The sequence below is a fragment of the Dasypus novemcinctus genome, chromosome 20 (genome assembly GCF_030445035.2).
Source record: "Dasypus novemcinctus isolate mDasNov1 chromosome 20, mDasNov1.1.hap2, whole genome shotgun sequence".
In the NCBI taxonomy this organism is placed as follows: domain Eukaryota; kingdom Metazoa; phylum Chordata; class Mammalia; order Cingulata; family Dasypodidae; genus Dasypus; species Dasypus novemcinctus.
In genome coordinates, this window is record NC_080692.1 from 36,809,491 (window position 1) to 36,831,814 (window position 22,324).

The window sequence follows — 22,324 nt, forward strand, 5'->3', positions numbered from 1 at the left end:
GCCAGGGTGATGGTAAGTCGGATTAAAGAACAGAAACAGACAAGAAGGACTGCAGTGAGGGCTTTTGATCAGCTTGAGAACTGCTAGATGCTACCCCCAGAGAAAGCTGAAATCGATGGAAGGATGGCCTCTCATCCTGGCTGCCTTTATTAGCAGGCAGCCAGGCTGCACAATGCAGCTTAACACCGTCAATATACAAAACGTCGTCCTCTTTCTACATATCATAGCAGGCAAAGGGAAGGAAAGAGGGACCACATCTGACCGCAGGTGTGTCTTTGCAGTAGGCAGAGGCAACTACTGACTAATGCTAGAGGGCTTCAGCATGAAAAGTGTTGCCTGGAGGATAAAAGTTGGGCTCACTCTGACCCCTGCCTCAGCACATCTGGATACTGCCTTAAGCATCGGTACCTCCAAAGATGAGGAGATCCAGCTTTAGAAATTCAGAACGTTTGGACAAAATATAAGAAAGAGATAATTCCTAGACTGGGGATGTTTTTAAATGGAAAGGACCCACTGACAAACTGAAAGCAGGCTCCATGCTCATGCACGTTTGCCCACCTGTTCCTAAGGCAGTGTCACCTGGCTAGGAGCTGCCATGGCTCCCTTGAGATAGGACACTTCTGGCTCTTTGGAGCAATAGCGAGTGGCCTATCTAGACTAACCTGGAAGAAGCCTATGACAGCCACCTCAGCAGCAGCAATGAATTCCACAGCTTCTTGAACACCTGTGAGCCGCACAGGTTCCTGAACAGCACTGGAACCGTCTAGAAGGAGGGAGAGAGAGAGAGGCAGAGGTCGTGGGGTGCTGAGGGAGAGAAGAAGCAGCTAAAAATAACGAGGGCATCGGTACCTTTTCTCTTCATACCAAGGCCAAGGAGATCACTTATCTAGGGGTGCTTCTAGCCCTCCAAGGCTTTTATTCACTAACATATGGCGGGTGACCCCAGATTATGGCCTTTCTCCGAAGGATGACAGACTTCTCTCCTCTCCACTAGGCAACATGGGCCTTTACTCAGAATTTTCTGGAAAATTTTCTAGGTTCAGAGGAAAATTATCTACTGCCATGTTCCCTCCCCTTCTCCTAACTCCATTCTCACCCCATGGTCACGCAGGTGTTTCTTCTTTTACCTGGGGATGCCTGAACTTCTACAGCAACTTCTGAGGGCAGCCCCCAGGTGAGGAGGAAGAAGAGAAACAAGCCTCTGGACTGGCCAGTTTCCATTGTTCTTCTCCCGCTCCGGCTCCAGCCCTGGGCTTTGCGTTTGGGACGGTCCTCTCTGGAGTTAAGTGACCGTGCTGTTGTTAGTGCTTGGGGAACTTCACAGCTGGCTCCAGGGAGACCTTCAACTTCTGAGATAAAAGACTCATGCTCAGAAGAGAACCAACCACAAAAACCACACCGGTCAAGTAAATGAAGTAGCACCTGCTCCATGCCAAGTACTGACCTGATCACCAGTGGTGCAGAGGTAGTTGTGCTCTGATCCAGCCTCTCTCTAAATTTAGGGTTTTAATGGGAGAGGCAGTCAGATAAACAGCCCATTTAAATATAAATTAGAAAAGAGAAACTAAAAGAGTGTGATGAGAGCACAGACTGGTTTAGGAAAATCATGGGGTTCGGTGAAGATTTTCTTCCTGCAGGGATGTCCCAGCAGAGCTCTGATTGAATATGGTTTTGCCAGGCAACCCAAGGTGGTGCGGTAAAGTGGGCTTTACTCCACTTTCCATGTGGAGTAAAGAGTTTGAGCCCAAGCACAGAGGTGCCAGTGTGATTGTGTGAAAGAATTGTATGTAACTGAATATTACACAAAAGGAGGAAAAGGCAAATGCAGCCAGACAGGCTTCCCAGGACCAGATCACAGCAGGCCTCAGCATAGGAGCTTCAATTTTATTCTGTAGGTCATGGGCACTGTCTTAGTTTACCAGAGCTGCTATGACAAATACCATGTGCTGAATTGGCTTACACTACAAAAATAATAAGCCAATAAGCTCTTGGTTTTAGAGCCCAGAAGTCCCAAATCAAGGTATCAGCAAGGCCATGCTTTCTCTCAGAATCTATAGCCTTCTAGTGAAGACTTGCTGACTCCTTGGGTTTCCTTGACTTGCACCTCTGCTTCTGTGACATGGCAAGGCCCTTGGTCTCCTCCTTTGGTTTTCTTTGATTTCTGGCCTCTACATTCTGACTTTCCAGTTTTCTCATTTCTACACACTGACTGCATCTGAATGTCTTCTCTTTCTAAGGCCTCTGATAATACAGATTCGGACACACCTTGATTCAATTTGGCCACATCTTAATTAGCAATAACATCTCTGAAAGGTCTTGTTTACAAATAGGTGCCCATGTACAGGGACACGGTTGGGATTTAAAAACATATCTTTTGTTGGGATAATATGACTCAGTCTACTGTAGGATCCCACTGAAAGGTCTTCAGCAGGAGAGTGATAGTGTCTGATTTTTCCCACAGATGCCTGTGAGAAATCCAAGTGAGATTCCTTTTGTAACTTTTTAAAATTTTTGTTTATTTTGACTTTTAAAGAAGCTTATGATTACATAAATGTTACATCAAAAATATAGGGGATTCCCATACACCCTACCTTCTCCCTTCCCACATTTCCCCATATTAACAATGTCCTTCATTAGTGTGGTAGATTTGTTACAATTGATGAACACATATTGAAGCATTGTACTAACCAAGGACTATAGTTTACATTATAGTTTACACTTTGCCCTGCACAATGTTATTGGTTTTGACAAAATGCATAATGGCTTATATCTGTCATTGCAATGTCATGCAGGACAATTCCAATGTCCCCAAAATGCCCCCGTGCTGTACCTATTTTTCCCTGTCCTTCCCCTCTGAACCTCTGGTGGCTACTGCCTTTATATCAATGATGCAAGTTTTTCCATTACTAAAATAATCATAAATATCCTTCAGTCCACCTTATGTTTTCACCTTATGTTTGTTCATTCCTCGATTTTGAGGATTTGGGATGGTGATGCCCACCCTGTCTCCAACTGAGAGAGGGTTTAGATCCCATGGGCTGATGGATAGAACTGTACTGCTTGCAGTTGCAGAGATTCTTTATATATAGGTTTCAAGCCTGGAAGCAACTTCTCTATGGTAGTACTGAAAAATGGGATTTTTTCTGAATGCATATTCTGAATGCTCATTCTTCATTGAACTGGAACGGGGGGACAATCTGTTCCTAATGATATAAATCCATACTCCACTATGTCCCCCACTCCCAACCCCTCTAAGGGAACTCACAAGTGTGAATCTCATCAGTTACCATATTTGTTTGAAGGCAGAAAGCAGGAAAATGAGGGTCTCAGGCAAAATATACAGCTATTGTTTTATTCTTACTCTGTTACACTGTTTATAGTGTCTCCCACAAAAGAAGAACCCCAACTGGCAGGGAATGTGATTAGGTCTGTCATTGAGCCAGCAGCAACCACAGAAGAATCTGAGGATAGGAATGAACTATTATAACCTATGGGAGAAGGATTGTTAGTAATAGTTTGTCCATTTCCTGGCCTCTAGTTGCTCAAATGGGAATAAGAAAGGGACACATTCAATGATTGTACATTGGGATGGAGAACTTTGAAGATCTGATTCTGATAGGGGACCAGACAGAGTAGGTGGGGTGTAAGTCTAGCTTTTAACCTCTTGTGCTAGGTACCACCGTAAAAGGCAGTGTGGGATAAGACGTATCCATAAGAGAATGTGGGGACTGTTGGAGAAGGGGCCCAGCTGTGAACAGAGAACAGGGACAAGGGACAAATATGACTGAGAGGGCTCTTCCAGGTGGCGAGGAGTGGGGACAGGGATAGGCAGATATGCTCATTCTGTCCACTCCTTCTTAATGGACAGTTTCCATTCCCAGGTCAGGTGGTCATACTTGTCATCGTCGGTGAAGAAGGACTTGATGTGGTAAGTGCCTCGGGCAAGCATGCCCTTTGGAGCCTCCTCAGTTGGAGTCAGGAACTCATACTCCTCTGGCCGAGGCCCATAGCTGCCAACCATAAATGTTGCTTTATCCACTAGGAGAAAAGAAAAAAGGTCATTAGGGCAAGAGTCTGATAGAGGAAAACAAACCCTGCAAACTAGAGTCTGAGGTATAGTTTACAGTGATCAAGGCCAAAATTGGTAATTTCCAAGCCTGGCTATATCAGATTTAGCTGGGACACCTTTTTTTTTTTTTTTACATTTTTATTGGGGTGCTTTTTAAATAATAGTTTTCTTTGTCCTGGCTCTAAAGACTATGGGTAAGTAATCTGACATGGTTTCCAAGAACCAATGTTTTTAAAAGACACCACAGCAGATTCTGAGTATTGGGAGGGTTGGGGAATCAGTGCCTTAGATCAGTGGGGATCAGGCTCTTTTTTCATGGATCATACCATCAAAACTGCAAAACTGGTTGAGATCAGAAATTTGGGCTAAGCACTGTAACAAAGTCATAAAACATCTTGAGCCTCAGTTTCATACTCTTATCTAACGAACTTTAGAGATGTTCTACCTACAAAACTATCCTTCTATGAACAAATCAATTGTGGAGAGAGAAAGTAACAGTTGGTAATCAGAAGGAGCAGAATTAGAGGAGGTAAAAACTAGATGGAAGGGGAAAACCAATAAATTAGTAAAAGAAATAAAAAAGTGAATTAGGACAAATTGCTAAAACAGCCAACACAATTTATATAGAGATAAATCATTAGGATATATATTAAGACTAGTTGAGTTTTTGGAAAGTATGACTAAAAGTAAACAGATAGGCAAGTAGCACAGAATTGGCTTTTAAGTGTTATTAATAAGTTTAAAGAAACAGCTATAGATGCATCTTCTTGCCCAAGGGAAACAACAGCCTCTATGCTCAAAGAAAAAAGTACTTTGAACTATTTTTTCACAAGACTGGATATTGGGAAAGCCAAAGAAGATCATTCAGTCCAACAATCTTCTCTTAGATTTAAATGGAGTGACTCTTAATGTTGTACATATAGACCAGACAATTACTTCCCTATCCTTTGTTTATTACATTGGTGGGACTGGCTTATCAGCATTCCTGTTTCAGAACTCTGAGGCAGGGAAGAAACACATCAGCTTCTCACTTCTCATTTCTCCCTCCCATGGTAATGGAAGAACAGGCAGGTTTCTACGGCATGTTTAGTTTATATATTACTTTGTACAGAACAAATGCAGATTAAATAGGGTTGTTATAGTATTTGTTTCAATTAGATAGTTTTCTCAATCCTAGAAGAAGTATTTTTCCTATTTCTTTGGTAGGAAATCAAACACTGACCTCCCACTCCCACCCCTCACCTCCCACCTACAACATATACCACTGGTCAGGTCTTTCTCATTTTGGATTTCTCTGATAAATCCAAATGAATTTTTCCATCCTCTAATTCTGCTCATACTGATCACCAACAGTTACGTTATCTCTCCCCAATTTATTTGTTCATAGAAGGACTGTTTTGTAAGTAGAACATCCTTAAAATTCATTAGAACTTTCATACCCATCAAATGATTTTTCAGAACGTTTTTAAAGTATTTTTATGTACTTTTTTATCCAAACTTATCTTGGTTACCTTCCTCCTTTCTGAATCCCATAAGCTGATGGCTGACCCAAGTCTGAAACAAGCTTCTGAATGTTATGTCTAGGTCAGAAGTATACACATGCCCTTTCCTGTGGAGGCTCAACAGTTTTTATCAGTTTCTTACTGGGTCTATAATGAAAACTTATTAGTGACCCAAAATTTAAGGATTGGTGAGAAGCAGAGTTGGAACAGTGAAAAGTATAGGGCCCCTTACCTTTCACGCCAGACCGATAGGTGTGCTGAACATATTTCAGGCCGGATACAATATCCTTGTTCACCTGTAGGTGAGAAGGACCCAAGTAACTCAGATTAAAGAGGGCCCTTCCTTTTCCCTGGTCTTCTGTATTGATCCTGCCTAGTGGAATCTTCTCTGAGGAGGAAAGAACTGAAGATTTAGTTCAGAATAAGCGTTCCTATACTCTTTTGGGGTGCTTGTGAGACAGGGATTGGAGATCCCAGACCTCAACATTGCCAATACAGATTCAATTATATGACGCTATGTTTTTTATTGTTTGGGAGAGAGGAGTAGTTAATTAAAACATTTTCGTACTCCTCCTCATAGCATTTCTCCTTCTTTTTGGAATGATCTTGAACCACCCCTCCCTCATACCACTGACCAGGAGACTCTCCTTGTCTTAGGAAAGGTTACAAAAGTACCAATGGAAAATGTTATGCAACTATCTGAAAAACATAACCTGGGAAACGATCCATCCAGCATATGAAAAACAAACAAGGAGAGAACTCGAAATGGGAAAGCAAGCCAAGGAGGTGCAACATAACTGAGGCTGGAGTCTTAAGGTGAAGAGGTGGCCTCATGAAAACGTCCTTCTCCATACATAAATAAAGGGAGAAAGCCATACGTGTGTGGCAAGCACTTTGGGTACTTGTCATTTTTCAGATGTTGTCTGAGAACATGCCACTTTCCTAAGCATTTCAAAGAAAATTCACTGGAGCAGAATAAAAAATATATACAGCCCCCAAACTTTGTTTTTCTATGATTCATGATTCATTTCACCTGGAACTGAACTGGGCTCTCCATCTACACAAACAAATTAAAGTGGAGATTCTGTCATCCACTGGATGACTTGGTTATCTGTCACCTCCTCTCCTGTGTTGATCCTGCCTACCTGAGTTCACCAATATGAAGAATTAAAGCATCTTCATGTAATTTCATTCCAAAAAGTGATTACCTCTCTCCCTCCCCCTTTTGGATGCAATGATGAAAACAATCTGTCAGTGCTATATTTCTTTTTATCGGTAGTGAAGTGGCATAGCAGTGAGCACCTCCACTCACTAAAGTCTGTAGTATGAACTTATCTGAAAGCAGACAGAATGCAAACAGCCTCATAGAAGCCTAAACTTTCTAACTCTGACTTCCAGATTTAGCTCCTAGGAGTAGGGAAAACGAATGCATCTTTTGAGAAATCCCTAATCTGGTCCCTTGGGCCTAGCAGGCAATGGTGGTCTGGTGGAATAAAGACCTAAGGACCGGATGGTTGGAGAGATGGCCATATGGTCTTGGAAACATGGCATCTCCCATTTTTCCACCACTCCACAGAGTGTCCATTTAATATATAAACACTTGGGATGGGGAAGAAAAAGGATGAGAATTCATAATATCCTCTTTCTCTGTCCACATGCACTTCCCCATTGTTTCTTCCACTCCAGGAGGAAGAAACCTTGGGGCATAAATGAAAGTGAGAGGAAGGGAAATTAGACATAATTCGTTCTCTTGGGAGATAGAGAAAGGGGGAGAGAATAAAAGAACCGTCCCAGGCTGAGCTTTTAGAAGGAGACCTGTGAAATTTTGGCAGAAAAAGGAAAGAACACTGGAGAGCAACTAAGAGAGAGATACAGGAAGAGAATTTTAGGATGTGCTGCTGGTGTTAGAAATGTATACTTATAACAAATGCTGCCAGTAAAAATTTAAATTGCTTTTGAATTCTTTTCAATTTTTGCCCTGGCATTTCTTCAAACTGTAGCTCCACGCTGGGCCGGTTTACCAAATAGTTCAATTTTATGGGGGTTACACAAAGAAAGTGCTCTTTCTCCTTTTAGAGATAAGGTCCAAAACTCTGAAGTGGAGGGAACCTGAATGCCTCTTCTGTGCCCTCATTTCCATCACCCTACTACATAACACTGAACATCCAGCTCCTGCACTATTGCCTTGTTCCTCATCCTCCCTCCCAAAACAGAAGCCCGTGCTTCAGCCCATTCCTTCTCATCTTTTTAATATAAAAATGGTGTCATGTTTCATTTGAGAAAAACTGGCTTACTAGATTGACAAATTAAATGCAGTAGCATTATTAATTGGACTGATATGCAACCCTTTGTTGGAATATTTGGACATGATGCCTTCCTAAACTTCCAGGTACTTTAGTAAAAAATAGGACAGAAACCAAATGAGTGAACCAGTGCCTATTGGTGTAGTGCCTGTGAAATATTTCCAAAATGCAGTTATTTTGAGGCATATTTATATGTGGTAGGGAATGACTGTCCGTGACCTCTGAATCACCTGCACCTAGTAGAATAGGCAGTTGGGGACTTCCTTGGTGGAGCCCAGGTCCTGGAGGGTAGGGGTCAGTGGGATGATGGGCAACCAAGGCAAACACCAATAATTCAGAACAAACAGTGCAAACAGTTTCAAAGTCAAGGCTTTCTTTCTCCTTCATTTTGGCTGCTCATTGGGGTATGATTCATTATTCACAAATGTCAGTTTGTTTCCTATTTAATTTTGCCCTTGCCTTCTCCTCCACTATAACTGCAATTGTCAGTTACCAAAGACCGCACTCCCTGGGTTTTTATAAATATCGAACAATTAGAACTAAGGCCCTATCTGTTCTATTTTATTTTCCTATTAATTGAGTCTTTCATTTATCATTTCTCAATATATATTTATTAAGTATCTACCATTTATAAGGTTTTGTGTGAAATACCGGAGGAAGGGTATATAATCCTCCCTACCTGGAGGACCTTAGGCTGGATAAGAAGGAAATGATGCAAATGGTACAACAGAAGGCAGTGTGTGTCTCACAGAGAGAGGAATTCACTGCCGTCAGTGGTCAGTGGAAAGGTCAGGTGAGGGTCCTGGCTGGGAGAAGGCATGCAGCAAGACTCAATGAGTGGAGCTCGGAGTTGGGGAGACAACATGCCAGATGCAGGGAGGGAAAAAAAGAAACAAATAATTGCAAACATGATAATGTGAGAAATTTAGTCTCTGATGATAGGAAAGATTTATACTTTATAAAAGCAAACACACAAGGTAAGATACTTACTTTGAAGTTAATTTTGATTTTATATCCAATACCTTCCTTTAGCACAAAAGTTTCTTCTTTGAGGGCTTGAAGGTCCCCTGTAAAGGAGAATTAGAAAGAGTTTATTCTCTGCAGAAGAAGATACATAGGGGCCCTGGGGAAACTTGAACTCCAGATCCCTTCAATGGTCCTATCAGAGCAACGTGGTACATAGGCCCCTCAAATCAAGGAGGATCTGAGATGAGTCCCTGCACACATGCCAACCTGAAACGCCACAAACCTTACTGCTCAGATACAAAAGCTATGTGACAGAGGTTTTCCCCCCAAATTTGATGACAATCCTAAAAATATAGAAGACATTACCAGTAATGAGTTATGGAGATTTAAAAAAATGTTTTCTAATTGTCAATAATAAAGCAAGTTTTAATCAATCATACTAGAAAAAAGTCTGGATCACATTCTTATTCTCCCTGCTGAAAATGATATTATGATATATTATGAAAATTATGTTATGATATATATGTCATAAAATGAAGAGGTGGTTAAAGAATCCCCCCCCCAAAAAAAGAGAAATATAAGAAAAATATGCCAGGTTTTTGCGTGTCATCCTTGTGCAGGGACCATGCTAATCTTCTCTGTATCGTTCCAGTTTTAGTAAATGTGCTGCTGAAGCAAGCACAGGAGTGCCAGGTTTTTGTTTCTATAGATTTGGTGATGCTTGTGGAATTTTCTCGCTCTTAAAATTTATTTTTGATTCATTTGATCATTCTAAATAAATATTCACTTTTGTACTTAATTGGTATTTGCAATTTAATATTATTTTTCTTAAGGAGCATCACCTAAACTATAAGAGATTCAGGTTCCATAATACCTGGTTCTGCCTCAATTCCTGCCTCCTGCCTAGGGTGATAGCAGGCTTCTTCTTCTCTCCATCTGACCCTGTGTTATTTGACATTCTGGTGTGTGTGTGTGGTGCTTCATGCACACAGTTGGTATCAGCGTTGGTATTTCTGGGATTCACCTCACTAGCTTCTTTGTGAGGGGAAACTGAATTTGAGTTTCTTTCTGCTGGGACAGGGGACAGAGACCAAATTTCCCCTGTGATATCACAAAGCTCTTCTAAGGAGCAAAGATGGCCTTCGGTGCTAATTTGGACCTAATCTTGCAAACTGACAGTTGCACCTGGTAACATTACACAATTTCATACAGGAAGAGGTTTGAGTCCTTGAGAGAGAGGGAAGGAGGTGTGTGGGGGGTGGGGAGACTCTCTTCTGGAGAGATGCTGGGCTTTGAGGGCACAGTTGACTGTGAAGTGTGCTCTAATGAGTTCAGCTGAACAGGAAGTATGTCTTCTCAGCCTCTGATTTCCTCCCTCTGACAAAAAGCCCATATAAGGTAAAGAGTGGATGTGTCCCGTGAGAGAGGAACTACCTTGCTGCTAAGAGCCTGCTATTCTAGAACCGTCCATCCCTCTGTCTCACAGAACACAATTTCTGAATTTGGTAATACACTTTTTTTTTTTTTTTTTTGCTACAGGCCTTGATCAGACGGTAAAACAAGTTAACCTTGCCTCCAATGCCCCTGATCTCCTGGCTCTGTGTCCCTTTTCTCAACCCCCCCCCCTCAGATGCCCATTGCCCCCATAATCCCTACCTTCCCAACCTCTCCCCATCTCTTCAAGACCTAAGTTGCAGGAAAGGACTTGAACCTTGGCCACAAAAAAGTGAAAGTGGTTAATGACCTCCTAATTTTTTCACAGGGGAAAGGTGCTTATTTAAGGACTAGAGTTTTAAGCTACAGTAATAAGGGTCTAACAGCATTATCCTGAAGGTCTTAGGTTGCTCCTTGTCTTCAGGTAAGTTCTGTGGCTGATATAAGAGCAATATTCTGTCTGATATCTAGACTATATAAATATATCTCTCTTACAATTCCAGAAGCATACTGCTTGCCACTTAATATTTCCATCAATGGATTTTTTATGTGAACAGTAATTCTTCTACAATCATATGGAGATCTGAAGTTAATACAATACAAGTAAATACATCAAGTGCTTACCCTTGCACTCCATTCAACTCAGTAGACCGAGGGCGGGCTCTTCACTGAGCATGGTAATGTAGAGGGCACCCTGAGAGCCATCTTTTGTGGCACCAGCACGAATACCCCTGGGATTCACCTTACTAGGGTTTCCTTCTGCAGGGTCAGGGGGCAGAGACCACATTTTCCCTCAGGTCCCTCTGAGCAGAAGAAATGTGTCCACTTACCAGTGAGGTCCATAGTGATTGGTGCTGGGGCCGAATCACAAACCAGGGAAAGACGGGTCACAGAAACATTTGGGGCCGTGGGGTCTGCAGGATTCAAAAGAGAATGTAAGTGCAGGGAAGAGACACGTCTGTGTAGGGCGTGTGTGTTGTGTGTGTGTGTACGTTTCAAGTAGGAGAGAGAACATAAAAGTAAAGGAGACATATCTGTCTGGAGTAGACATAGAAAAGGAAGTGGCAGATTCACCACACTCCATCATGGTGGCCTTACAAAGTAGAGTGATACTATTCCAGACTCTAGCTCTTGTGGGTTCATCTTAACGATAACAGCAACCGTTCCCTGAGTGGCCCCGGGGTAAGGCACTGTGCTAGATGGATACAGCCTGTGTATATCTTTGGGCCATGTCTTGCTCTGCCATTGTGTACTTGGAAGCGCTGGATGGCTAGTGAAAGAGTGAGGAGAGAAGAAAGAGAAAACGCGAGAGCTGATAGAGAGGAGGAACTACGATTCTTCATGTTTGCCCTGATTTCTTTCTCAGTCCTCCTTGTGTGCTATTTCTGTCCATTTCATTACCAACCAGCACTTTCTTTCCAAAGAAAGCTGACTAATTATATAGTCCAGACATTTGTTCAGCATATATGGATTTTGTCTCTCTTGACTCGGGGAACAATTAGCACCCTTTCCTTTGCACGCTGTCCTGAGTTGCTGTAACGGATGCCTTATCTGGGGCCTTCCAGCGGCCCCTTCCCCGTACACACCTGCTACCACAGGACCATCCCCCAGGAGCGTTTTCTTGTACTTGGTTAGACTTTCATCATCCTTGTCCATCTCCTGCAGCTCTTGCAGAGACTTCTGGGGTGGGGGCTTGTAATTGAGCTTGCTGTCCAGCTCATCCTCATCCTCCTCCACGTGTGGCTCTGGGGTCTTTTCAGTCATTTTGATCTATGTCAGAGAGAGAGGGCAGTCCATTAGCCAGAAGTCAGGGGATGTGAAGGATTTTTGTTCAGCTTCTGTAAGCACCACCCTTGCCCTAAAGGAGTTCCTTAATCTTTAGTGATTTTTAAGCAGCTTTTCTTTAATTCAACCTTATTATTATTTTTTTTTTTAAAGATTTTTTTAAAAAATTTATTTAATTTCCCCCCCTCCCCTGGTTGTCTGTTCTTGGTGTCTATTTGCTGCGTCTTGTTTCTTTGTCCGCTTCTGTTGTCGTCAGCGGCACGGGAAGTGTGGGCGGCGCCATTCCTGGGCAGGCTGCTCTTTCTTTTCACGCTGGGCGGCTTTCCTCACGGGCGCACTCCTTGCGCGTGGGGCTCCCCCACGCGGGGGACACCCTTGCGTGGCACGGCACTCCTTGCGCTCATCAGCACTGCGCATGGCCAGCTCCACACGGGTCAAGGAGGCCCGGGGTTTGAACTGTGGACCTCCCATATGGTAGACGGACGCCCTAACCACTGGGCCAAAGTCCGTTTCCCCAACCTTATTATTTTTCATGAAATAAGAATGTAATGTATTCCAGTCATTTATAAGACCTGTCTGAGTTTTTCTGTGCTGTGATGAGTATCTTCAATTCACTGAATAAAACTGAAAAGAAATAACTCATTTGTGAATCATATGTTACAAGTGAAGCAACATAGCCCAAGCAATTCCGAACAATGAACCAATAGCCCCAGTTCAAAGAATTATAGAAATGATCACAGTCCTCCAAATCCAGCTAGCCATGCTAGTGCCAAAATTCTCATCATGCACAATCCCAGTTATGATGGTTTAAAGAGGCAGGCAAAGTACCAGCTAAAGAAATGATTATATTCTTTCCATTAACTGAATCCTTCCCTGAACTCCTGTCACATCTAAAAGGTGACTCATGCAAAATTGTAGACCTCTGTGATACCTGCCTGGAGCATCTGCATGGCTCACCTAGAACACAGCTGATACTTCCTCGAGGGCAGGTGCTAGGCTTTGTATTTCTGTTGAATCCTCTGTGATGCTTGGCATAGTTCAGGCACTTTATAAATATCCATAGACTGGTTTTTTTGATTCTACACCTAAAGAGCTTCTGTTCTTTTGAAATGCCACAAAATAGCAAAAGGCTCTTTAAATTTCTTGTTCTAGACGAAATTGCGAAGTAGAAATTTGTCTTTAGTACCCTTTCTAGACCTACTCCCACTTTGCCCCTCCCTCCTCCCTTCTCCTTCCTTTCCAAAATGACCTTATTATGCTCAAAGGCCCCACCTGGGCACACCCTGGAGTCTGCTTTCTTCCACCATCGTCTACGTTTACTTGTTCTGTGCTAATATGTAGAGTGGATATTTAATAAAATTATTAACATTAAAGTGTTAATGACCAAATAAGAGATTCATAAATTATCCCTTCCTAGCACATATGTAACTATAGAGCTTCAGAGCTGAAATGAACCTTAGGGGTGATAGACCCTAACCTTCATTTTATTGGTGAAAAAATTTGAGACCCAGTGCTTAAGAGAATTGCCCAAGTTCACCCAGCTAGATGAGACACAAAGTCCTAACCAAGAAGAATTCTCCAGTGGAAAAATTTCAGGCATGGTGGCTGGAAACAGTGGAGATATTTAGATAAGGAGGTCATTTTCTGATTCCTCTCTGTTCTAACTTGAGGGTAACACTTCCCTGCCTTTGGGCAAGGTCCTATTGCTTCTAAATGACACAACTCTAAGATTGTATCTATCACATCTCATCCTGAGTGACTCTGCAAACCTCTAGAAAGTTCCCAGAGAATGAAGATATCTCTGGCCAGAATCGAGCTGTGGTTTTGAGTTTGTGTTGATTCATTGGCAACAGGAATAAAAATAATTTGGAAGTGAAGCCAAACAAAAGTAATTTTAACGAAACAATTGAAAAATATGCTCTCTCTTGGCTCATCATTCCTCCTTTGACTAAACAATAAACCAAACACTACGAACTTTGCCCAACTTTAATACCAGAACTGCATGTCATGTCCAGGTCCACTTTCTGTACAGGAAGGAAACATATAGATCTGCTCCTATGGCAGCTTTTAGCACAGCTGCAGAACCACCACCATTCAAAGTTAGACACTAGAGACCACCAATAAACACAGACTAACACAATGCATATTCCAAACAACACTCAGGACAAGCGAATGAACTGGACAGATAAAAACAAAGGATGCAGCGAGTGGATGTTGCAGGTTGTGGGTAGTATCAGGACAATTATTAAAGGGCAGATGAAGATTAATCAGATGAGACAGAGTCTCATCCGGTGACATCCAGGAGTCTGACCAGATACCTAGGGTGGAGACCATGTAACAAAGCTGAAGACAGAGCCTCAAGAAGGCTATCCACAACGAGAGCATCCCGATACCCATGGACAGGCCTTTCTGGAGAGTCACGGCTTGAAGCCTGCCTGTCAGATGATACCTTCACACCCAGCACTGGCGGAAGATGATTTCAATAGCCTACAGGGGGTTGTGACTTCTCCACCTCAAATCATGATTCTGAAAGGAGACTCCGTGTGTGTGTGTGTGTGTGTGTGTGTGTGTGTGTGAGAGAGAGAGAGACAGAGAGAGAGAGAGAAACTGTTCTAGGATAGCATTTGCCAAAATCTAACTGTGTGACTATTGGCAAGTCAAATTTATTTATCATCTAGATCTTGGCCTTTTCATTTGTAATACTGAAGTCTTAATGTCAGTTCTAAATTTCCCCGGTGCCTTGCAAACAGGTATAGTAATTATTCCATAAAAATGAGGCACAAATTTACTGAAAGACACAGAAGAGCAGAGGCTAACATGGGATGACTGTATGAAATTGTTGCTGTCAAGAGGAAGAAATTCAGGACCGCAATAATATAATTTGGTCTAATTATAGCATAGGGAGAAGAGATACTGGGCCAGATGACCCCAAACCAGCTCACTGTGGAAAGCTGATTAGAAAATACTGAAACAGTAATAATGTAGCAAAATAAAGAACTGAGAAAAGCAGTCTTCAGGGAAGCCTCTTAAAGTAAAATTAAGTTCACAGGATTTTGTTGATCACCTATGTGATACAGTGGCACATACGGGTATTTAAATTTCTCTCCAAAGCGGAGGTGGGCCTGGAAGTTGGGCAATCTCGCCATCCGAAAAAGGCCCTGCTTGTTTGGCTGATGATTCTTAATTTCTTTGGAGGTTACCAGTCTCTTTAAAAATCTGATAAAAGCCAGGATCCTTCTCCCAAAGTAAAAATCAATAAGCCCGTAAAACTCTGCATACCGGTCTGGGTGTCCATGGGACTCCTGAAATGCCTCACAGACTATATGGGAGATCTGGATTTCCAGATTAAGAATATGACCTAGAGATTCTAACTTCCCTGGAATGTGAAGTAGAGTTGAGTGTTAAAGAAGAAGCCTGTCCAGATCAATGACTCAACTTAGCTTGAAGCTAAAGGTCATTCCCAGTTATCCAAAACTTTAGCTATGAAAAAGCAGAAGATACAGGTTACATCTGTATCTGAGGGACTGTAACCAGGAAGACTGGCCGGAGAGCAAAGATCCACAGCGAGAAGCTCTTTAGGGGAACAATCTATTTGATTTTGGGTACTTATCTCTTCACCGAATTAGGACTCAGAGGCATGGGTTTGGTCTGGCTTTGCTACTAACTGGTTGTGAGCCCTTGAACAAATGTTTTAACTACCCTGGATCTTACTCTCCTCACCTTGCGGGGTGGTGGTGGTGGTGGTAAGAGGTTAGAACAGACTAGATGCTTTCCTTTTCTCTGGTTTCTTTCTGCATATTTCTCCACATGTCTCACTGCAATCCCATGTCAGCAAGGTTGACAGACATTCTTATTTCACCAGTGTATGTAAGAGAACACCCATCTCCGTGCTTTATCATTTAAAATTTGTGTGAATTCCCAAGATAGGCTACATTTTAAATTTCACAATTTATCTCTGGATAACTTCAGATTCTCCCTAAAGCTCAACCATAAATTGTTGGTATTGTGTGACATTGAATTCTCAAACTATGGGTGTGTGTGTGTATATTTAACCACATGCCTCTTCAACAGTTAGTCAATTTTCTTTTTTTCCTCCCATTTTACGGGTACTTGCTGAAGTGAGAATAAGAATTTCATGGAAATCCTATAGTCCACAACCCCATCATCTAAAGTAAAAATAACTTATATTGATTATAATAGTCTTAACTTATAATACAGAGTGCTGTGTGAAGATTAGCTCCTTTATTCCTTACAACAACCTTATGAGGCAGGTGCTATTATCATTATCTTTTACGGATTAGGCTACCAAAGCTCAGTTTAGGTAATTTGCCCAAGGAGACACATCGTGTAAGAGGCAGAATCAATGTCTGGCCCAGGTTGTCTGATAGCAAAGCCTGAGCTGTTAGGTGCGCTGCTCTGTTGCTTCACCTGTCTTGATGAAGAAGAAACACCGTAATTATGGGAGGCGTTAATCATGCTAGGAATCTACCAGGGGAGCGCAGGCAGAGGTAACTACTTTTTTGCATGCTCTGCAGGAACAGCTTTAGCAAAGCAGGGAAGTGTCATCTAAAGAGAGTTTCAGTGCAACTCTGCCCCTAACCGTGGTACCTTGCGCAAGTCGCTTAACCTCTCCAGGCCCCAGTTTCCTCCTCTCAAAATAGGATGAGTTGCATTAGAAGCTCTCTGAGGCCCTTTGTTAATTCAGTGACTAATGCACTCTAATTTAAAGACATCTGTGAAATGAGAAAGGAAAAGAGGAAGTGGAGGAGGGGTTGGAGAGAACACAGTCTATTAGCATACACCATTCTGTCTGGGCTTTTCTCGCCTCGCTCTCCTTGCTGCTCACCCACTCTGCCACAAAGAGTAGGGTTTTTTTGTTTGTTTGTTCTTTGCACAGGAAAGGTAACATGGAGAATTTAGCAATTATATATTTAACAAAGTTCCTGTTGACTTTGTACCTGTCAGGCCCCAAAGCACCAGTGGCTTTTCTCCTAGCTTACTACTCCCATATCCCTATTTTCTGCTTCACAGATGCATTTTCACAGGGGAACCCTCACACCCACAGGCCTGCTATCCAGCCAAACAGTATCAAATATTAGACGTGTTGAGGCTCCATTAAAATACCAAATTAAATTAGCATGGTTACTCACGGCATGCATGGGGTGTAACACAAACCAGTGCATTCTCTTGTAAATTTTCAAGGCACTGACCATGAAATATACGTAAGGACTGAAGCTAATCTCGGGATCAAGCAGAATTGTCTGCTTTATGAATGCCATTCTGAATGAGTTGAGGGCAAGAAAAAAATGAAACTCCTGAGTTTAGAAGAAACGTATCACCTGGTTATTTCAGAGAGAGGTGATCTTCATGTCTGATAGAATACGGACTTTGAAGTCAGATGGACCTGGGATTCAAACTTCGTTCTGCATTTAACTTATTTTAGGACTTATTGACCTCACTGATACCAGTTTTACTACCAGTAAGTGCAAATAACAATCCTGTGTGGGGCTCAACGCTTGACGAAGACATATCAAAAGTGCTAGGACTATCCTGGCCCCATATACTAGGACACCATAGGAGATGTCTGATAAATACCCATCTACCCTCGTCTCCCTCCCCTGCCCAAGTGCTGTCTGTCTCGTGTCCTCAGCCTCCCTCCAACCAGGGAACTGACTGTCCAGGTGACAAATGCCTTTTCCCCTGGATTTGCAGTGTTGACTCTATCCACAAAACTTCCTTCTCAAAAATAGATTTTGTTTCTTTGAGGAGCATGGAAGGGACAAGAAGTTCTGGGAATGGCCAAGATGGTTTATAAACTGAATCAACCTTAAAATGGGACTATAACTATTATATTTCTTTAAAACACTTCCACATAAACAATTTAATTTTAGGTTCTATTTATTGCTCTCTTGCCTTATTGAAGTCAAAGGTCAGTCTGTGTGTGATGAAAAATGACAGTGGACACAGGCACAGCTAATAGAGAGAATTCTCTCTGGCTCTGCAGCAAAAATACCGTGGAAACTGAATTGATGTCCCAAAGCTGGAGATGCTAGATTATGTAACTAGACACATAGACCACGTGAATGAGGTTGAAGGGGGGGAGAGAGAGAGAGAGAAAGAGAGAGAGAGAGAAAGTACCCCAGAAATGGGGGGTTTCCATCAGAGAAGTACCTGTGTAAGCATCAGCATTTCTCTCTCTCCTCTGTCTTCTCCACTTTTGCTGACTGAGGCCCTACTTTCCCCAAATCTGGGGATGTAAGTCTAGAACAGTTTGGGCCATCTCTGAAAGACTGCCAATATTTCAGAGCTGGTCAAGGATTTGCGGCTGCTTTGCTGCCTTCCTGCTGATTGGCTCAGCTGGGGATTCTAGGTTTATCCCTCAGGACACCGGAAGTCTCCTTCTTCTGGAGTCTCCCTTGGTCTCTCAGCATTCCTGAGCAACATGGAGGAAGCAGCAGGTGCTCCCTGGATTTCTCAGGGCTGCTCTCTACTTATGGAGGTCCTCCATCCTACCACTTCAGCCCCATGGAGAACATCCCATCTTCAGAAATGCATAGTAGAACCAGATCAGTGCCTGAGAGGAGTATCTTGTTATACAATAAACATTAGATCGTATAATCAATCCAGAGGAGGGTACAAATCGCTAGAAGCAGAGTTCTTTAGCATTTCCCTTGGTGAAAGAAATGGCATACCATTTCTTTCCTACCTGTGTATCCATAGCATATGCTTCTAACTCCGCTTCATAAGAAATAGGTGTGGGGGGTGGGGTGGGCATTCAGTGGCTCCACTACACCTTTCTGAGTGCCCTCCTTGTGAAGTCACTGTGCTAGGTACTTTCACAAATATTTTAAATAATCCTCAAAGGAAAAAAAAATGCTACAATAACTGAATACATTCACAGAAGTTTAAAATTAAGCATGAAGAATTAGAAGACGAAGGCAATTTTTATGACCATCTATGTTCAGAGAAGTGAAACCTCTAAGGAAGTCCTAGTAAGTTTTACCAGCTCTGGCTGTGGAAATTGAAGTGTCACACAGCACAGAGCCCTTCGGCAAATGTCTATGGAATGGATGAATGTTGCCGAAGTTCCAGGAGTGACACGAGACTCGTCCCTCTCTATGCCAGGGTCGACTCTAAGTGGCCGAAACACTGACTGGGGAACAAGGACACTTAGAATGTGGGATTAAAGCAAACTTTTTCCATGGGACATTTCCTAATATGGGGCTCTGAGGCATTGGTGCTGCTGGTTTGTTTTGTGTCAGTATGGCTTTAGACACATTGTTTAGCAGTTCTGGCCTCGGTGTCCTCCTCCTGTCCTTTTAGGGTTAAAGTTGATATGTTTCTAATATCAGGCCTAACACATAAAAAACACTCAACTAACATTGTTTCTCTTTTCCTATCCACTTAGCTTTTTTTGCTCCCAGGGCTTCTCTCTTCCTGCTAGATGACATTTGCAATATAGCGTGCTCCCATAAATTGGCGGGGGCTCTCACCTTGTCCCCAGAAGGACTTTGCTGTGCTGAACTTCTACCTAAAACAGTAAGTTGACATTGCTCCGAGTATATTTCCCTGGGGACACACTCATGCATTCCCAAACAAGTATTGGCCAATGTCTAGCACCTGGGTCAGCCATTTTTATTGGGCTCTGGCATGATTACCGGACATGTGTTAGATCTATGCAACATGGGTGAAGAGCTAACTCTTCTCTCAGAAGTCCCCAAGTCTCAAAAGAGAAGATGAGCTGATGAATGAGCTAATGCTGGGTGTGGGAGGGAAATTTTGTTTCAGAACAAAGCAATGGCAAAGATTAATGATGCCTGCCTGTGAATTAGCCACCCCCGCCCCGGGCCAACACAGACTTCTTGCCTTCTCCTGATCTCTCCTACAGTGTGCATGTGACGTGTCCACCCTGATTTCACTGGCTCTCCATCTCTGTGTGAAGGGCACCATGGGGATCCACATGGGAGAGGAGTCTGCCTTCCCTCACCTCGAAAGGATGACCTGCCCAGGGCTTATCAGACCCACGCCCCAAGTTATCCTACGTCCAGGGTTTAGCTAAATATGCATTTATAACACATGCTCACTGGTATGCTTTCTAAAAGTAAAGAAGGTACTTGAGGTCATGTCTAGTCTAAAACCCTTTTCCGGATGCAGGTATTGATCTTTCATGGGTCAAATTCAGACCATGACATTTTAAAGACCCACTGACCAGGTGTCTTAGCTGAGCCCACATGGATTTTTCTAGAACCTGTCCCTTTAATAAATTGTTTGGTGTCTTCCATGTTCACTTTCAGTGCTCTCAGATATAAAGTGCTATTCTTAGGCAACAACAGTGACTATCTTTCTGCCCAGTTCACTGTGGGAATTTAATTCACAGGTTTTTTTTTTTTTTTTTTTATTTGTTAGTGGTGGAAATCCTATCACTGTAGGGCTGATGAGCAAATAACAGTGTGTTCCACCAAACTTTCCCTTTGACTGAGAAATTCCATTGTACTCTGAGGGAGTACATTTCTCTTATATCACCAGAAAATTCTTTAGTGGAAAACAGTTTAATGTTTGACAGATCTGAACCCCCTTCTTTTTTTTTTTTTTCTTTTCAACCAGTCTCTTCAAGCATACTTAAAAACAGGAAACCACACATCTCCACCCCAGCATCAGTCGGCCAGTCACCAACACAGTCCACATCAGTTTGGATGTAGAAACTTTTTCCTTCTGAGTTTGGCCAAATGCCTGTTCCTACCTTGTAGGAAACCCTTCCGGGGGCTCCCCAGTGGTTATTCTCATAGCCTTTCTCCAGGGCATTCGGGATCTCCCCTCCTGGGCTGCCACACTCTCTCCTTCATCTCCTGGCTGTCGACCCTGAGTCATTGCTTCCATTCCCTGCTCGGACTTCCCCTTCTATGCAGAATTGTTCCAGCAGCCTCCTTGGCGCTTTTTTATCATAAAATTGCTTTAAAGAAGCAGCCACCCCCCCTCCAGCCCCTCAAAGCAAAACAAAATTGTAGAGGGTCTGTAGCCTAGCCCAGAGATTGCCTGCATTGCTCTGTGCCTGCAGCCTCACCCACCCAAGGTATTTCAACTTACATTCCGTGGTTCTCGTGTCTGCTGGGGTGCCTCTGTCTCCCAACACTGACTTCTCAGTACTGGCAGTTAAAACAGGAAGGAAGTTAGAGAAAAAAATGTTTTAAACCTACTTGAAAAGGAAACCCTGGGCTGTCTCAAATCCTGTTCCTCTGCATTGCATATCTCTGATCAGCCAACTCTGAGCAGCGTTCTTGTCAGTTAAAGGCACATGGGGGAGCTTGCGGGCCCATCTCACCATGGATATGCATGAAAATATGTACAAGGGTAGAGAGCTCAGAGCCATGAGGACCGCATATAACTGCACAGACAGGTCTCACCATCAAGTCTTTCCACTGCATAAGCTGACTGAGGCAAGCAGTAGCAGTGCGTTTGCGTTGGCTTTCCTTTGTACCTCTAACTTCTGTTCCTATTTGGTTCCTGTCAGCTTCTTTATCAGCCAGATGTGTAGAAAGTTTGCTGGCACGGAATGCAGAATGCTAAGAAATTATGAATGTTAACTGCATACACTTGGTCCTAAATATAAGAATTTGTCATCCAACAGATTTCTGTTGTCTTGTTGGGTATAATTTCAATATGTAGTTCCATATTGCACCACACTTAAGTGTTGTTTGTTGTAGTACTCATTAATATTTCTTTTAAGTCGAAAAAGAAAAGCTAAAACACTGCCTTTGATTAAATGTAGGAATGCAGATTGAGAATTAAAGTATGAATTCAGTCTTCTAACTCAGAATTTGTGACAATTTAACAAATTCTAAAATTGACTTTGTACCATATTTGAGGAAATGTTTGCGAAATAATTTAAATAGGAACACATTACAGAGGTCACATTTAAACTATTTGAACAACTTTTTAAGCATCCAAGCTACATTTATTCTATACATTTCCATAGCTGCTGCCAGTAATAAACATTTATTTACACTAATAGTCCAACATGTGGGTAGCTGATTAATTGAGCATATATATTTGGACACATAGATATTTGTTCAATTTTCACCTAATTTAATGCATTTTCTTCACTTCAATTTGTAAATTGATGCCACAGGTTATATCTTATCCTTAGAGTCAATGGAACTATGTGATCCAGAGAATGGTGCTGTGTGGGAGTATGGGCACACTGAAGAGATTAATCTAGAAAAAGTTATAAAGTAAAACAATGGATGAGTAAATTTGTAAAAATACTA

At 42.4% G+C, this 22,324-nt stretch overlaps 2 protein-coding genes and 1 non-coding gene across 3 annotated transcripts in view; all 3 read right to left on the reverse strand.

Moving 5' to 3' along the window:
• Positions 1 to 1,221, reverse strand: part of ERP27 (endoplasmic reticulum protein 27) — a 36,562-nt gene extending 35,341 nt beyond the window's left edge. The window contains exons 1-2 of the mRNA XM_058282355.1: positions 1,128 to 1,221; positions 663 to 763 (exon numbers count right to left, since the gene is read on the reverse strand). Of these exons, the coding sequence (XP_058138338.1) occupies positions 663 to 763; positions 1,128 to 1,221 (195 nt within the window). The remainder of the gene's footprint in view (positions 1 to 662; positions 764 to 1,127) is intronic.
• Positions 1,222 to 3,338: 2,117 nt separating this feature from the next.
• On the reverse strand, positions 3,339 to 21,219 carry ARHGDIB (Rho GDP dissociation inhibitor beta). Its single transcript, XM_004460311.4, has 6 exons — positions 21,144 to 21,219; positions 11,861 to 12,044; positions 11,105 to 11,188; positions 8,865 to 8,941; positions 5,804 to 5,867; positions 3,339 to 4,038 (listed from the first exon to the last, which is right to left on the reverse strand). The coding sequence occupies exons 2-6, from the start codon at positions 12,036 to 12,038 to the stop codon at positions 3,839 to 3,841; spliced, it is 603 nt and encodes a 200-aa protein (XP_004460368.1). The 5' UTR covers positions 12,039 to 12,044; positions 21,144 to 21,219; the 3' UTR covers positions 3,339 to 3,838.
• Positions 9,414 to 9,522, reverse strand: LOC111764599 (U6 spliceosomal RNA). Its single transcript, XR_002797173.1, has one exon. It is a non-coding gene; the product is annotated as a U6 spliceosomal RNA (small nuclear RNA).
• Positions 21,220 to 22,324: the final 1,105 nt, after the last annotated feature.